The following is an 18,027-nucleotide window of genomic DNA, read 5'->3' as shown; positions in this document are numbered from 1 at the left end:
AGATGGTACCTCCTCACCTCTGTCATTGTGGTATCAGAGGAGGACTGTTAAAAAGATGATTTAAATTAAATTCAGAGTCTCATAATACCCAAAATGTCCAGGATATAATACAAAATCACTCATCATACCAAGAATCAGGATAATTTCAATATGTATGAGAAAAAACAATGAACAGATACCAAGATGACAGTGCTGTTGGAATTACCTGACAGGTTTTTTAGTCAGCCATAATGAAAATACTTCAGTGAACAATTATGAACACACTTAAATGAAAAAAAAGTAGGAAGTCTCAACAAAGGAATAGAGGATACACCAAACAACCAAAAGTCAATGGTAGAACTGATAAAAACACAGTAGCTAATAAAATTTTAAAAACTCAATTGATGAGCTCAACAGCAGAATGGAAAACAACTGAGGAAAGGATAAGTGAACTTGAAAAGAGAATATAAATTACCCAATCTGAACAAAAGAAATAAAATAAATTTTTTAAAAATTGAACAGAGGGGCTTCCCTGGTGGTGCAGTGGTTGAGAGTCCGCCTGCCGATGCAGGGGACATGGGTTCGTGCCCCGGTCCGGGAAGATCCCACATGCCGCGGAGCGGCTGGGCCCAAGAGCCATGGCCGCTGGGCCTGCGCATCTGGAGCCTGTGCTCCGCAACGGGAGAGGCCACAACAGTGAGAGGCCCGCGTACCGGGGGGAAAAAAAAATTGAACAGAGTCTCAGGGACTTATGCGACTATAAAAGATCTAGCATTCATGTCATCAGGGTTCCAGAAGGAGAAGAGAAAGTGAGGCTGAAAAAGCAATCAAAGAAACAACGTCTAAAAATCTCCTAAATTTGGCATAAATCTATATACTCAAGAGATTAAGTGAATATCAAATAAGATAAACTCTAAGAAATTCAAGGCAAGACACACACCATAGTCAAACTTCTAAAAACTATAGACAAAGGTACATTTTTTAAAGCAGCCAGAGAGAAATAATACCTTATCTTTAGGGGATAAGCAACTAGAATGATAGAAGATTTCTTATGAAAAACAAAAGAATCCAGAAGGAATTGGCCCAACATTGAAAGAAAATTACCGTTAACCTAGAGTTTTATATCTAGCAAAAATATCCTTCTCAAATGAAGAGGAAATAAAGACAGTCTCAGAAAAGGAAAACAGAATCTGTTGCTAGCACATCTATACTCTAAACGAATAGCTACAGGAAATTCTTAAAGAAAGGAAATAATAAAAGAAGGAATGCTGGAACATCAAGAAAAAACAACGGTAAAAGTGAAAATATGAGCTTTGAGAAAGACTTGAAAAGAAGAACTAGTGCAACTTGGAGTGTTGCCAACCTACAGCCACATGGACAAGCCATGAATGGAATGTGACTGTGGAAAGAACCTTGTGCAGTAGGACTGTGCGTATCCAGAGATTTAGTGTCTATTCTCTAGCAAGTATGTGGAACACCAATATGGCAGACATGTTTGGTTGCCTATCCAACAGGCAAGACTTCCCTTCCTGCTACAGATTGAATATATGATTGGTCAAAGCCAATTGCTGTAATTCTATCCCCTTTACTACTACTTGGTTCAGACATGTGCATGAGAAGCAATTCTAAACAATAATTCATTATCAGCTATCTTCTGAGGGACTGCTGGGAAAGGTTTTCCCTATACATAAAAATATATGCAATGGGATTAATCTTTCCTTTTCTTCTGCCTTTGGAAGTCACTGTGATACCTGAAAATGAGGCAGCAAACTTGAGAACATTAAGGGGAACCTGAGGGTGAGGACAAACCCACATACTACAAAGAACACAGAGAAAGATGGAATGCACTTGGTTTCTTAATGACATCATTGGAGGGCTGAATTAACCAAACTTAGTACTAACCTGTCATTAGACACATTTTACATGAAATAATAATTTTTTTCTTATCTATTCCCCAAATATCACATTAAATACTACAGAGAAGTCCATCATATGAATGTACTGTATTTATGCAACTGATTCCATTATTGGATTTATAAGTTGGTTTTCTTTTTTTTCCCACTATAAAGGACAATGCAATAAACAGCTTTCAGTATAAACTTTATCTGAATTTAGGGTAATACTTTCTCTGTACTTTGTTCTGAGAAGGAAAATTACTAAGTTAAATGAAATGGACATTTTTGATATGGAGTATCAATTTGATTTTCAGAAAGTGTGTTCTTATTTAACCCCTAGCAGCAAAGTGTATGGCCTGTCTCACTATACCCCATCCAGCCAGAGGGGATGCTGTGGACTGCTCCCCAAGAGCACTGTTTTCCCTTCATTCTTATTGATAGAAGCTTGGTTTATAAATCCTGATTAGTCTAAGTCAATCTTGATGACTCCATTCTCCCCGCCAGTGATTGGCGAGGGGTAGGCATGTGACCTAGCCCTGGCCAATGAGATGAAAAATGGGAGGCTTACTAGGTGAATTTTTCACTCTTAAAAAAAAGAGAGAGAGAGACAATGTCTTCCACTATAAATTACCATGTCTCCATGTAATAATTTGAACCATGCCAGTGTGAGAACAAAGCCAGTGAGCTGGGGTAAAAGATGGGAGTTTGGTGATGTTGTTGAACCCCTGAATTAACCAACCTCAAGGGTCCTTGAGCCTTCTTTTTATATAAGATAATAGGTTACAAACACTTCAAAAAAATTCAATGGAAAATTATGCTTATGTATAATCAGCCATCTTTGTACCCCAAGGTAAAACTGAGAACTACTTATGATATCACAATGAACAATCCCAAAGGAAACAGACTCATAACTGTTTCCCTTATGAAGATTAACTTAAATTTTAAATAAACACTGCTGAGCATTCGCCTCATTTCAAAAGAATTAGAGTTGAATGTAATTTGAAGAACATTTAAAAATATTATAGGGTCATTCATTTGGACTATAACTTGGAGAAAAATCACCCTTAATTCAAGATCTTCAAATAGACAGCAAAAATAAACAAACACAAAGTATGTTGTACTTACAAATCAAACACCAAGTAATGGAAGCCCTCTTCCGATATGCTGTCGTGAAGTCGCACTAAAACAAAAGGAAAAAGAGAAGAAAGTCTGTGTTATATGTATGCCAACAATCAACATTGAGCCAAGACTTTTAATAGGCATCTGTCTCCTCAATTAAAATGTTAGCAACACTATTTTAGTTTCTGATGAGTCAGCATCCTTTATGGCAAGGCTTCGGTTCAGACAGACCCAAGGTTTAAGTTCTGGTTCTGATAATTATTAACTGTGTGATCTTAAGCAAATTAATTAACTTGTAATGATAACACTTCTTATATTTTATAAAACGGTTGAGAATATTAAATAAAACAATACAAGTAAAATAATTCGCGTATTGCCACGTGAAAACTAAATAAAAGTCAATAATTGCTTTATCTCCATATGTCCAAAGTTACCAGGCTCCAGCAATTCTTCCACTGACAGTCTCTTCTTTGTCATTCCCTTTGCTAATATCCTAGTCCAGGTCTTAAGAGTCTAGTAAATGGACTCCATGCCTCTTCCTCTCCCTTTTATCTGGGAAACTTCTATATAGCACTCTCCAGCCAGCCGAAACAGTTTTTATTATGCTATCTCTAAGAGAAAGTCACCAAAATCGATTTACCAAATCATCAGCCAAAAACGTACAGCTAGAACTTTTTTTTTTTTTTTTGCGGTACGCGGGCCCCTCACTGCTGTGGCCTCTCCCGTTACGGAGCACAGGCTCCGGACGCGCAGGCTCAGCGGCCATGGCTCACGGGCCCAGCCGCTCCGCGGCATGTGGGATCTTCCCGGACCGGGGCACGAACCCGTGTCCCCTGCATCGGCAGGCGGACTCTCAATCACTGCGCCACCTGGGAAGCCCACTTTTAATAAACTAGAACTTTTAATAAAATAATCTACTTTAATAGATTTAGTATTAAGCATATGAACACTACTTTAGATTTTCCAGTGAGCTAAACGTTCAGTGATAACTAGCCCAAACCAAAGTTTCTCTCTTCTGAATTTAAAGCACTCACTGTTTACTGCAAAATAACCACACGTGTAAAACTCACTTACTTTTTTTTCCTGCTATTTATTTTTGCCTAAGCCCCCTGACTCCCTTAGATGGTAAACTTCCTAAGTATCCAATCACTTACGGGGCCTTGGCCTTCACTGGGAGCAACGGAGGCCAAGAAAAGCAACAAACTCATAGGACACAAATGCTTTTGAAAAGTCACCAAAAAAGGATCATGATTTCTACTACGACCAGTCCTTAGTACTTTCCCCATGCAGTGATGACCATCAATATGGAAAATGTGGATTCAAAAGAACACTTAGATGGTCACACAAGCTACTATAATCCACAAAGGGAGTTTGTAGTACCCATGACATTCCCAAGGTCACAGACATAATAGAATGTCCATTCTTTACAATCCAATTCCATCCCCTTCAGATGTCATCCTTGGCTCACTATTAAAATCTTTTCTGAATTCCTCTCCAGAAATTTCTCCTAAGTAGAGAAAGAGAGGCTTTTGCTTCACCTATAATTATGGATTATCATTTGTAAAATGTAAGTTTTCTGTTACCATGAACATGAGAAGGGGGCCCATGATGCAGGCATCTGGGAGTGTGGCCACTGCAGCTCAGTCTGAGCTCCTCTATTTGTCTCTAGAGCACGCGGAATGTAAACGCTGCAGCATCCCTTTCCTTATCTTATTTGTTTCTCATAGTGTCACCTTTGAATTATGGATGCAGCCTATTTTACTCTTATTAACGAACTCTAATACCTGTCTTTTCTTCAGGACACAGAGTTTCTTTCTCATCAACACTATCAAACAGGAACCATATTTCCTAAGTCTTTGCATCCCTCACAGAGACTTGGCAAATAGTAGACAGTCTTTCATAAAATTGGTTTTGAGCATTTACTATACCAGGTGCTAGGCATTCTCCCCACTTTTTAGACAAACATTTTCATCAAAGCTCAGTATACTTATATATGTCTGAAACAAAAGGATTGCTATGCAAATAATTCTCCTGTAACTTTAATTGTGTGAAGGGTATTCTTCAATTTGCCAGTATCAGAGATCACATGCTTCATCCATAAATTCAGAGTGACACTAAAGATGAGAGGGAGACTGCTGTGTGCTTACACTGCAGTCATGAGTTTAACTTGCCTGCTACCTTTGCTTAAACTTATGCCACCAAAGAAAATCAAAAGTTTAGCTCAATGATGAGTCTTCTGCTCAGTCATTCAGCACAGTAAGGAAAGCCAGATCATGGGTGATAACTCACTGGCTTTCTTATATGACACAGACTCACAAATATCTCATTGAGCAGCTGTAACACAACCTGTGTTTAAATGAGTTCAGATAATGGTATGGCTACTTGAAGAACTCAGACAGTTACTCTGTGAAAATAAGGTGGATTTCCATGCTATCAAAGTTAAAATGAAAAGCAAAAATCACAACGTGAGCTGGAGGAAGTGACCACTTTTTTCTCACATTGTCTCAAGGTAAAATCTTCAATTGGAGATGAGATCTCAGGTTTTCAGATCAGAGTTATAGAGCTAAACAGAGGTGGATATTTCAGGTACAAGTGGAGAAGCAGTACTAATTTCTGGTTATATCTGGAATAAAGTTTTCTTAGTCTGACTACCACTACCTTATTAATACTTGGAATTAATCATCATTTGGAAGTAAGTTATTTTTTGAACAAGTCAAGAGTTGCTCAAGCCTGATAATCAAACACATACATTGTTTGGGGTCAAAACCAGTTTCACAACAGCATTTTGTCAGCAAGTACATGATAATGGTTAAAGATAAAAACCGCCTGACCAAGTTCAATCCTTTTGCATCACACCATTCTAAAATAATCTCCACTATTTCTAACCAGCCATTTGACCAGGTAAGATTAATTCTGAATAAATTTTGTTATGATACAGTGGAAAAAAACTAGCATCATCTTTACTTGGGATAAATACGTACACATTTTCAAAAACCTAAACAGTGTAACAGTTATCTAGGATAAACATTTAAATTCTAAGACATTAAGTATGTGATTTATAATGGGGAAAAAGGTGCTTCTGAGGCTAAAATATTTCCAAAGTTTAGCTGACCCAAGGCCTAATCCTTTTCCTCTCTCTCTTGAATGACAGAGTTAGTATAAATCCCTAAAACTAAACATAGTAGGGCAATGCTGCCAGTGTTATCATAATACTAACAGTAATTCATACAGAACAGATTGTATTGCATCCTCTAATCACTGGTTCTCAGCTCTAAGCAATACTCCTGGTTAGAAATGAGGTAGATTTTGCATTTTTAGTTGGCTATGTTGCAAGGATTGAGGTAGTTGGGTTTGATTCACATACTGGGATGCAAATATGGCAGCATTTAAGTCAGATACTTTTTATATTCTCATCAGCAGTTAATTATATTTCACAGCTAGAGCAAGCATTAGCCAAGTTAGGCCATGCAATGTGTCAAGCCTTCACAAAAGAGGGATGCCAAAGTTGAGTTCATTTGTTAACTTAAAATATATATATATATTTACTAGTTTCAGACATTATAACAATCAAATGGCAACACTCTAGAGAGAAATTTCACCTCAACCATTACTCCTGGCTCTTTTGTGACAAACCTGGTCATTTCTGGAGAGAAAACTTTTCAGATAGTAAACAAAGAAGCACTGAAAACCAAACTCAAAATAAAACTAACATTTCTAGAAAACTGAAGGTAAACCTGTATAGATGCTCTGTTTTCCTTAACCTCTATTTCTTATAACATGAGTAATACATTTAATAAAGCAACACCATTTAAAAAATCTCCCCAGTATAAAAATACTAATTTAGGGGTTTCCCTGGTGGCGCAGTGGTTGGGAGTCCGCCTGCCGATGCAGGGGACACAGGTTCGTGCCCCGGTCCGGGAGGGATCCCACATGCTGCGGAGCGGCTGGGCCCGTGAGCCATGGCCGCTGAGCCTGCGCGTCCGGAGCCTGTGCTCCGCAACAGGAGAGGCCACAACAGTGAGAGGCCTGCGTACCGCAAAAAAAAATAATAATAATAATTTAGGTTGTGTGTATTTGAAAAATATATGCACTCTATTTCTTTGAAATATGAAGCCATGCATATATAGTTTATTTTATTTTAAATTAAGTATTAAGATAAGCAGATAAAGATATATAGATATTTCTTTTGTTGTTATTGTCAAAGTCGGTAGTATTATAGCATTTATATTTTGATTTTATTAACTTGTCTTAACAAGAAACTTTTAAAATTTGGGCATAAAAAGTTTGGAAATTTGACTTAGCTGTCTAAGGCAAACTGATCAGACACAGAAACTACAGTTTGTTCTAATTTTAGATATTTGAACACAGAAATTTCTAAAGTTGCATAAGAGATACATATTTTGACAATATACTGAGCGATATGACCCATTAATAAATACCAAATAAGCCACTATCCACTACTCAAAAATGAAAATAACTTTAGTACCAGAAATCAAAAAATTGTTTCAATAAAATTTCAAATATTTTTTCTGAAGTGACAGGAAAATCTTTGTAAACTTAATATTAACATTAAATTATATTTAAAAGCAATTCATTGCTAATATGAAAAAGTTATTAAAGTTAAGAACTTTCTGAAAAAAGCAAACATAATTATTACATGAAAATTCAGTGGGAAATGCCACCCATTTTAAAACTATTTTTAAAATACACAAAAAAAGCCACTGGAACACAAGATCAATCATGAAAGTCAAAGCATATCAACTCAGCTGACCATGATCTCCATCCTTATTCTCAAAATTATCACCTCATTTCCTGAAGCTAATCCTAAATCCAGTTTAGATTAGCTTCAATATCTACAGTATCAGGTTAGTAACAGGGCTGACTAGAAGAAATCACAATGTCTTCTAACAGTCCAGATCTATTTACAAGCTCATATTATTCAAAGGAGCTTCTGGCTGGTCAAAATATCTATTACTTGGGAGAATTACAACCTGGGAAGATGGTAAAAGTGAGGAGAAATGACTAATAACTGCAAACTATATGGCCACCATATAGTTTGACACTGATCACATGACACCAAAAGAACATGAGAGAACAATCAATTCTTTTGCATGAAAGTCATAAATGACTAAATATAGAATTTCAGAGATGTTTAATGAAATAGACAAGTAAATGGATAGTTCTTTTAATAGCCTTTCCTGCTCATTTTTAATAAAATTATATATGTGACAGGAAATGACAGACTTATTACTAAACCAAGTAATATCGAGAAATAGTCTTTGTTTTCTTTGAAAAATCATTTGAGATTACCTTTTTGCACATTTTCACTTCTTGGAAAAGTTAGTAATCATCTCAAGTTTCCTTTATTTAAAAAAGTTTTCCTCTTTCAATTCTGCATCAATATCATTTATTTTATATATTTGAATAAGTGATTCCAACTTTCTTCATTTTTCTCTTCTTACCATATCTTTCTGCTATTCCATCTTCTAATACTTATATAAAGCTAATCAGAGATTACTCATGGATATCCTTAAACAATAGGAATATGAAGAAAGGAAGAGAAGCAATTGTCATCAGATGACTTGCATATTAAAGAAATCTCTAGATGGTGCACTTTCACACTGTACTTTAATTATAAGGACCTAACAGAGCTTTGAGCTAATACCGTCCTTCTGTTGAGTTTATACAAAATGCACACACCTATATACTATGTATTAAATGTGTAAGAGTGTCTGGTGAAGTAGACAAAAAATGGCCATTTGTAATTCCTCTGCTCTTACCTGAATAGCACCACTATAATACCCACTGTCGATTCCAGTACCATTTTACCACTCTGGCTGCTATAATCTGGGTCAAAAAGAAAAGCCCTATTGCTGCTAATTGCCCACCAGGCTGCTCCGGTGGCTCCATATTTAACCAGCAAGAAACCAACACATTAAATGATTAAAGTAGTACAGTATTTAACTATATTTTAAGATTAATCAAAAGCTACGTTATTTATGATAAACTAGGACTATCACACAGAAGGAGTCTGTATCATGCCAAAGAATGGACCAGATAAGGATTTTTTTTTAAGTGCAAATCAAGGCAGTATTGAAAATAAGAATAAAATATACTGAAGTGCATTTCATATTTCAGGTAACCACTAAAGCTTTGGGAAACTTCTGTTTGAGTTTTATACATATATAGAGCACACTTTAAAAAAAAAAAAAAACTACAGATCACAGAAAAATGCTTGATAAGCACTGGGTCCCATGATTCTATAAGAGGATCCTATAAGATCCTTTCCAACTCTAAGTTTCTACATTTCTCTATTTCTGGATGATTATAGCTAATAAAAAGTATGGGAAATAAACAATACATTCATTACCAATACAAGGTTGAATATAATCCCCTACATTTAAGACTTTTCCTTCTTCAACATTCCAACACATTTAAATTTAAAACATACTTCATTTTATTTTGGATCTGTTTTTAACAAACAACTAGAGAGAAAACTTAAAATGTTTATCTTGACAAATTAAAAATAAGTCCTTTTCAAAAATGTACTGGGCAGATGCGTTGCTTTTCTGACAACAGCCCTGGAGAACAGAATAAATAGAAAACTTATTAGATCATCCTCTCTTTGCAACTTACTACCATATTATCTTAACACTTGCAACTGCATTTTCCCTAGAGATACACCAGCCCAAATGCTCTCATCTTTCAAACCCCTTTCTGAAAATTCATTTCTTGCATAAAGTATTTTTCCAAACTTGATTCACTCCATAAGCAGGAACTAGGTGAGTTTAAAATTCTACTAAAATGTTTTAAAAATGCAATGTAAAACTGTATTCGTATTATGTTTTCTCAATATTTTTCAATAACTATTTTTATACTGAAAGTACTTAAAGATATCACTCTATTTCCTCTGGATAATATACACAAACATGAAGCACATGAAAAAGAACATACTCTAATCTTAGGCTCAAAATCGAGGAAAAACATAAAAGTTATTTATGAACTTATTCATGAGTTGGATATCACTGGAATAATAAAGGATATTAATATATATAGCTACAGGCACTGGTATACTAGTCAGTGCCAGTAAGCACAAGGTACCTGGTAATATGACTTTGGTTAAGCCCTCAATGGAACAGTTAGTTCACCTAGGTCAATGATTCTTCTTTTAAAGTAAAGAATAATTGCCCGTTTATCATGAAATCAAGGAAGTTATAATGAGTGCCAGACATCTCAAACATCTGGTGCATTTGCTTGCCTCATAGACGTCTCAAAGCAAACAAGCCCAAAGAACTCAGTCTTCTCCCTAAATCCTGCTCTATCCAGTGTCTTTCATATCTTTCCAGTTGGTCAGGATAAAAAACCTCAGTGTAATTTTGACTCTTTTCTCTGATGCTGAAAATCCAATCTGATAGCAAGTCCTTCAAAATACATAAGGAAAAAAATTTTTCTAGGTTTCTACCCTGCCCCTCATTCTCCTTTTACCACAGTGGCCAGAATAATCCTGTTAAGACTAAAATCTGATTATTGCCCTTTTGCTCAGAGCCCTCCAATGGCTCTCCAACTGCCTCTGAGTAAAAGCCAAAATCCTATTCATGGCCTACGAGGTCCCACAAAGTCCATCTCCGTCCCCACCATTTATCTGCCTGGCGTCTCCTACAACCACTCTTCCCCTGGCTCACTACACTCCATCCACACTGGCCTCTTTGTTGCCTTTGGAGAAAGAACTGGGGGCAAACTCCTGCCTCAGTCTTTGCACTTGCTGTCTCCTCTGCCTGGAACTCTTTTTCCCCAGCTATGGTTCACTGCCTCATCTCTTTCAAGTCCCTGCTCAGCTTTTCACCTGTTTTTGTAAATAAAAGTTTTACTGGAACACAGCCATGTCAGTTTGTTGATATATTAACGATGGCACTTTCAAGCTAGCACTGCAGTGTTTAGTAGCTGCAACAAAGACACTACTGCCATGAAAATGAAAATATTTACTATTTGGCCCTTTACAGAAAAAGTCTGCTGACCCCTGGAGTAGAAGAAAAAATTGTTGAAAGAAAGAAGACAGCTTGTGAGAGGCCAGGATGTGACACAGACAATTCTACATGACTAATTAAAGCCATCGACAGTGATAGTTAGAAGTGGGGAAGGAGAGAACATAGTAAGTCAGCTCTTATATAACACAATAAATGAGTAGGTGTACCAAGACAATGGTGGGAAACTGTGGCCCTGAGTAGTATAGGATGCTGTAATCTGAGAAAATGTGTTCAAAGATGGGGTGGTGGAAAGATGGAGGTGTGGGGCACTGAGGGAGGAGGTATTAACAGTGGTTATGTAAAAGTAGTGAAGAACAAGAAAACACCTGTGCACCACCAGGTTCAGGGTTATGTGGAGGACAGAGAAAACAGCCAGCACTGTCCAGTGCTATAGCACACTCAAGAGAAAGCCAGACTGCAGTTAGCACAAGGAGAAATGAACATTCAGAGACCACTGGGAGAACAGAGGGCACTCTGCAGAGATTATGACATAAGATTTGTTATTTTATAAATAACGGGAAAGGGAAAACTAATAACAGGCGCTAAAAGTTGGCAATTTTCTCACAGTTTAGATATTAACCCAGTAGTTGAAGATTTTCTCTTTGATAGATTTTCACATTTAGTTTTCTTTTTTAGAAGAGACATTTTTAAATACATTATTTTATTTTATTTTTTTTTTTGCAGTACGCGGGCCTCTCACTGTTGTGGCCTCTCCCGTTGCGGAGCACAGGCTCCGGACGCGCAGGCTCAGCGGCCATGGCTCACGGGCCCAGCTGCTCTGCGACATGTGGGATCTTCCCAGACCAGGGCACGAACCCGTGTCCCCTGCATTGGCAAGCGGACTCTCAACCACTGCGCCACCAGGGAAGCCCTAAATACATTAATTTTTAAAGACCAAATTTAAGCAGTATGAGTTTCTGTCATTTTATTACTATCATACTCCTAGAGGGTTCTAAATCCTATTTAAAATATTTATGTATATGCCCTGTATTTATAGCACCTAAATTCCTTACAGGACAATAGTTAATCTGATTTGATTCTTTCATATCATAACAATTTTAATATCTTCTTGCTCAGTTTTAATTAAGTTTTCTTCCTGGTTCTTGTTTTCCAGATAGGAATGCTGGAAAAAATGAATGAAGAAGATACATCTTTAAATTTGCTCTCAATGAAAACTACATGGCATTAATTCATTTTATTTTTTTTGATGGAAACTGATTCTGCCATGTCTACTCCTAAGCAAAATATTATGTCAAACTGACCTTTCATCCTGAACAAAAAATATTAATATATTCTTTAAATACATCTCAGATTTATTGGTAAATATTTTTACCTCTATAATCTTGACCTAAGTCTTCAGTCAGAGACTCTAAGCCAATGGGATACATGTTTAAGGAGCTTTACAAATGTTCTACCTAAGATTTTCAGGAAACAAAGTTCTTGGTAGAGGGGAGTAGTTCATTTCTTCGGTTATTCAGCTGATTTTCCTGAGTGCTACATGCTGGGGATATAACTGTCAACAGGTCAGTGGTGATCCGGCCCTCATACAGTTTTCAGTCTTTGGGACAAAATCATCTTGCTAATTTTGTGACTCTTAATTCTACATGATCAGAGTCCCAGCTAAAGCATATCCCAATAGTTACATTTTATGGTCATCTCACTAACCACAGCTATGGGAGCATATGAACGTGTTACTATGTGGCAAACACATCTAAACAGGCCACTGGCTCTAACCAAATGCACTATAAAATGTCTTCATCTATATGGGGCTACTAAACCAGCAGTCGTTACCCACTGACCAACCGATTTCATCAAACGTATTTCCCTGATTTTTCTTTTTTCCTGAATTGGCTTGCTATTGAGAAAATTTAACAAGTCATTCAACCTAAAAGATACATTTCCTAGTAAACATTAACATCCCCTGTGACTTACCAAATCCATAGCCACAAGGCAGCCATCATTTCAAATTGCAAATCTGATTATATCACCCTTGCCCAGCTTAAAATTCTTCAATGGCTTCCTATTGATTTGATATTAAGGAGCAAACTCCTTGACATGACCCACGTATCATATAATTTATCACCCAAACTGGGACACTGTGAGAGTGAAAGAGGGTGATTAATGGTCACACCAATAAACCAGGACGGCCCTGGAAAACAGGTTAGCCTGGCCACCCACCCAGAAGGCTCTCTCCCTCTTCAACTTCCCTCCCTCTTTGCCTCTAGCAACAGAGGTCCTCTTTGAGACTTGGTACTCGTTCCCTCCCATAACAAGCCATTGTTAATACTGTTGCTTGGCATCCTCTTTCCTCCTCTCCAGGTTAACCCTCATCTATCCTTCAGAATGTATTGGTTTGGCCAAAAAGTTCATTCGTGTTTTTCCATACAAACAAACTTTTTGACCAACCCAGTATTTTCAGCATCACCTCATCAGGGAAGCCCCCTCTGGCTCCCAAATAAGCTCTCATAGCACTGCCCAACTCTCCTTCATAGAGCTGGTCACACTTGCAATGATGTCTTTGTGTGATCATTTGACTAACATCGTCTTTCCTGCTGAACAGATTCCCTCAGATGACTACAGTCATATGCCCCTAGGAAATACTTTCATAGCATCAGACACTTCTGTTAAGAATACATATATACTCCAACCTGAGAAAACCATAATTCAAAAAGAGTCATGTACCACAATGTTCATTGCAGCTCTATTTACAATAGCCAGGACATGGAAGCAACATAAGTGTCCACTGACAGATGAATGCATAAAGAAGATGTGGCACATATATACAATGGAATATTACTCAGCCATAAAAAGAAATGAAATGGAGTTATTTGTAGTGAGGTGGATGGACCTAGAGTCTGTCATACAGACTGAAGTAAGTCAGAAAGAGAAAAACAAATACCATATGCTAACACTTTAAAAAAAAATGGTTATGAAGAACCTAGGGGCAGGACAGGAATAGAGATGCAGATTAGAGAATGGACTTGAGGACATGGGGAGAGGGAAGGGTAATGTGGGATGAAGTGAGAGAGTGTCATGGACTTATATATACTACCAAATGTAAAATAGATAGCTAGTGGGAAGCAGCTGCACAGCACAGGGAGATCAGCTCGGTGCTCTGTGACCACCTAGAGGGGGGGGATAGGGAGGGTGGGAGGGAGACACAAGAGGGAGGGGATATGGGGATATATGTATATGTATAGATGATTCACTTTGTTATAAAGCAGAAACTAACACACCATTGTAAAGCAATTATACTCCAATAAAGAGGCTAAAAAAAAAAAAGAATATATATATACTCCAAATAGACAAAAGGACAAATACATGTCCCTTGAATATCATAATAGGACATTGTCTAACTGGCTCACCTAAGGATTTTCTAATTCTCTAGGATAGTACCTTTGTTCTGATTTATTATTTATTTTTTTTAGGCCCTAATCAAAAGAGTCTGTCAACTCTGACCCATTGGCCAAATCAGGACAGCAGCCTGTTTTTGTACAGCCCATGAGCTAAAAATGGTTTTTATATTTTTAAGTGACTGTAAAAACAAAACAAAAACCAGATGATATTGGATAGAGAACTCACATGGCCCACAAAGCCTAAAATATCTACTACTGTACAGAAAAAGTTTGCCAACCTGTGGGTTAGGGTATTTCACTTGTACAAAATGGATGACAGTATGAATGAGTCTTACCTGATAGGAATGCTAATGAGTGTTGTGATACAGTGATGGAAATGGATTCGCAAAGGTTATAGTTTTATTGCCTGCAGAGCAATAATCATTTTAGTACTGTAGCAATCTCATTCCAGAATTCTTTCTTTCCATGACTATGTATACTCCTGTTACTCATCTATGTTTCTGAATTAGCTTTGGCATACTGCTAGTTCCCTCACTGATTAAGTAAATCTCTGATACTTTAGATAGACATATAATGCTTTAATTGATATACAGTACCACATTATATGGATATACCACAATCTATTTACCCAGTCCCCTAAGGAAGGACATTTGGATTGTTTTCAATCTTTTGTTCTTCAGCCCTATTGCTTTCACTCACCTTCAGTGAGCTTCTCATTGTTATTAACTATAACAACACATGAGCCAGGATTTCCAGGCCTTCTTTTGTTCAGAGGTAACTAACTGATAACCTGTTGTTTGTGCTTTATCCTCCAGACAAGCAGGACTCCTTATTGTTCCCTAACTTCCCTACTGTTCCCTAACTTCCCCCTAAGGGGGAAGTTCCCTAAGAAACTGACCCTATTTGACCTTTGAGACCCTAGAGCTCCCTTTCATGGAATGTTACCTACTCCAGCCTCTACTATGGAAACCCTATCTACCCTTTAAGCTCAAATGCCAGATGCTCATGATCTGTGGACCTGACATGGACTCCCCTTCCTTTATTTTCTGTAGTCCTTTAAGCCTCACTTCAGGTAAATTTAAGGGAAAGACAAAGTAAAAATTACCCATTGAAATAAAGATCTGAAACTTAATCAGTCTTGAGTAAGTTTCATCATTTTGGAAGTAACACATCTTAAGAGCTGATACATAATTAGGAATAGAAAACCAGAAATTATATCAAACTTCCATACAGAGCCAGGGTGTACAATGGAAACATGGCTTGAATGTAACTGATGCAAAACAAAACAAAGCGGAATCTTTTCAATCACCTTGTAATATGTTTGGTATAAGATAATGATATTCTTGCAAATTGGTAAAAAAGAGAGAAATGGAGAATAAGAATTGTTGTTGTCCCTAAGTGCCTGAATCAGTTAAAATGAACATTCTTACTTACTTAAAAGAAAAGTCAGCCATGTCATTTTGCCCTGCCTTTATATATATTTAGCAACGTTCTGTTCTTCCTGTGCTTTCTAACGTGAACTCACACAAATGAAACAACACACTGAGCAGTCAACAAGGTGTTGCCCCACGAGGTGGTGAGCTCCTTGAAACCTGGTGCTGTATTTCTGCTCTCTGTACTCACTGTGACTAGCATATTCTGGCATATAGAAGAAACTGGGTAAATGCTTACTAAAGGAATGAATGGATTATGGTATCAGTATATCAGTGGGTTGGTTTAGGCTAAGTCAGTCTCCTAAGCCATTTCTCGGAGAACGATATATCCACATATCTGTAATTACAAAATAAACATAAACTCAAACATTGGACATGTGGTGACCCATAATCAAGACACAGGCATACTAAAATTTGCCAGGAAAGCTGACTTTCAACTTCCAACAAAAAAATTAACACCCTCTTAGCTATAATAATATTTAACAAATCCTGCCTTGTCCTAAAGTTTTTTCTATGTCCTTGATAGAAGCAAAATCTCTCTTATCTCCGACCAGGCACACGGAATAATGAGGAAGTGACCACCTGCCTAGTCGACCAGATGTCTGGCGATCAATGGAGCAGACACAGGAGTTGCAGCCAGATCTGACTTCTCTTCTAGTTATTTATATATGCCTTCTTTAACCATGGAATGTTGAAGGCATGGAGCAAGCACTCAATAAGTAGTTGTTAGTAATGAATTCATTTGTTCTTTGAGTAAATATTTATTGTGTTCTTACTCTGTGCAAAGTATTGCAGGTACTAAGAATGAAGCAGGAAACAAAATGTGCCTGACCTCACAAAGCTAATGTTCAAATGTGGGAAGACAGACCAATGTCAATCAAATAGGCAAATGTATATGTAAGAGAGTGGTAAGTGCTCTGAAAAACAATAAAGCCGAGTTAGGGGGAAGTGAGTACCAGGAAAGGGAGAGGGAGGGTATTTGGAAAAAGTTTCACAGATAAGGTGAATCTTGAGGGGAGGCCAGAGGAAATAAACAGAGCAAGCCATGGGGATGGCTCAGGTAAAATCAGATGGAAGACAGAGGGAATACAAGACCCTAAGGGAAGACTATACTTGGTATGTTTGAGAAACTGTGCCTGGAGTAGAGGGAACAAGGGAGAGGGTAGCAAGAGATGAAGTCAGAGGTGTGAGTATGAATGTGAGTGTGTGGGGGTGTGAGGTGGGCAGGATATGGGGCTTTAGAGGAGGGTATTGTAAAGGGCTTTGCCTTTTCCTCTGAGCTACATGGGAGTTCACTGCAGGGTTGTGAGGAGTGGGTGACGTGTCAAAACACTGTAAGGAAGCAAAGGCAGAAACATAGAGAAACTAATATAAAAAGCCAAGTGAAAGACAATGGAGTTTCAGACGAGGCTAGTGGCACTGAAGGTGCAGATGTGTTCAGACTCTGGACGTATTTTGAAAGTAGGTGCTGACAGGAACCACTGATAGATTAGCTGTGGGATGTGAGAGAAGGAGAGGAATCAAGTAGGACATCAAGGGTTTTGTTCTGAGTAACTGATATATTAGAATAGGTGCAGATGGAAGAGGAGGAGGTTGAAGAGATGGGAGTACACAGGAAATGCCAAACATACACCTAAATGGAGAAGTCAATTGGGCAGTGGATAAATTCATTCTTTAGTAAATGAAATTTACTCTTGGCTTACCTGAATATAGCACATTAAAACTAGGTATCAGAACATTACATATAATGTTTAAGAATAAGGCTCTGGGGGCTTCCCTGGTGGCGCAGTGGTTGAGAGTCCGCCTGCCGATGCAGGGGACACGGGTTCGTGCCCCGGTCCGGGAAGATCCCACATGCCACGGAGCGGCTCGGCCCGTGAGCCATGGCCACTGAGCCTGCGCGTCCGGAGCCTGTGCTCCACAACGGGACAGGCCACAACAGTGAGAGGCCCGCGTACCACAAAAAAAAAAAAAAAAAAAAGAATAAGGCTCTGAAGTCAGAATGTCTAGGCTCTAATCTTGGCTCTGTCACTTATTAACCTTTTGATCTTGGACACTTAATCTCTGTGTCTCAGTTTCTCAGTTGTAAAATGGGAATAATAAGGGGATCCTTCCATTGGCTTGTTGTGACAATTAAAGGAGATAGTATACATCTAAAGCTCAAAATAGGGCATGATACATAAAAGGACTGGATGAATGTCATATATTACTGTTATCATTA

The 18,027-nt window shown here is 37.8% G+C and overlaps 1 protein-coding gene across 32 annotated transcripts in view; it reads right to left on the bottom strand.

Annotated features, from left to right (window-relative positions):
- Positions 1 to 18,027, bottom strand: part of CAMK2D (calcium/calmodulin dependent protein kinase II delta) — a 275,015-nt gene that overhangs the window by 146,055 nt on the left and 110,933 nt on the right. For all 32 annotated transcript variants that reach the window (XM_060299011.2, XM_060299029.2, XM_060299023.2 and 29 more), the window contains exon 4: positions 3,000 to 3,054. In XM_060299011.2, coding sequence (XP_060154994.1) covers positions 3,000 to 3,054 — 55 coding nt within the window. The remainder of the gene's footprint in view (positions 1 to 2,999; positions 3,055 to 18,027) is intronic.

Source organism: Globicephala melas, chromosome 5 (genome assembly GCF_963455315.2).
Source record: "Globicephala melas chromosome 5, mGloMel1.2, whole genome shotgun sequence".
NCBI classification, from domain to species: domain Eukaryota; kingdom Metazoa; phylum Chordata; class Mammalia; order Artiodactyla; family Delphinidae; genus Globicephala; species Globicephala melas.
Note: the sequence above shows the minus strand (reverse complement) of the source record. Positions and strands in the feature narration are given on the sequence as shown.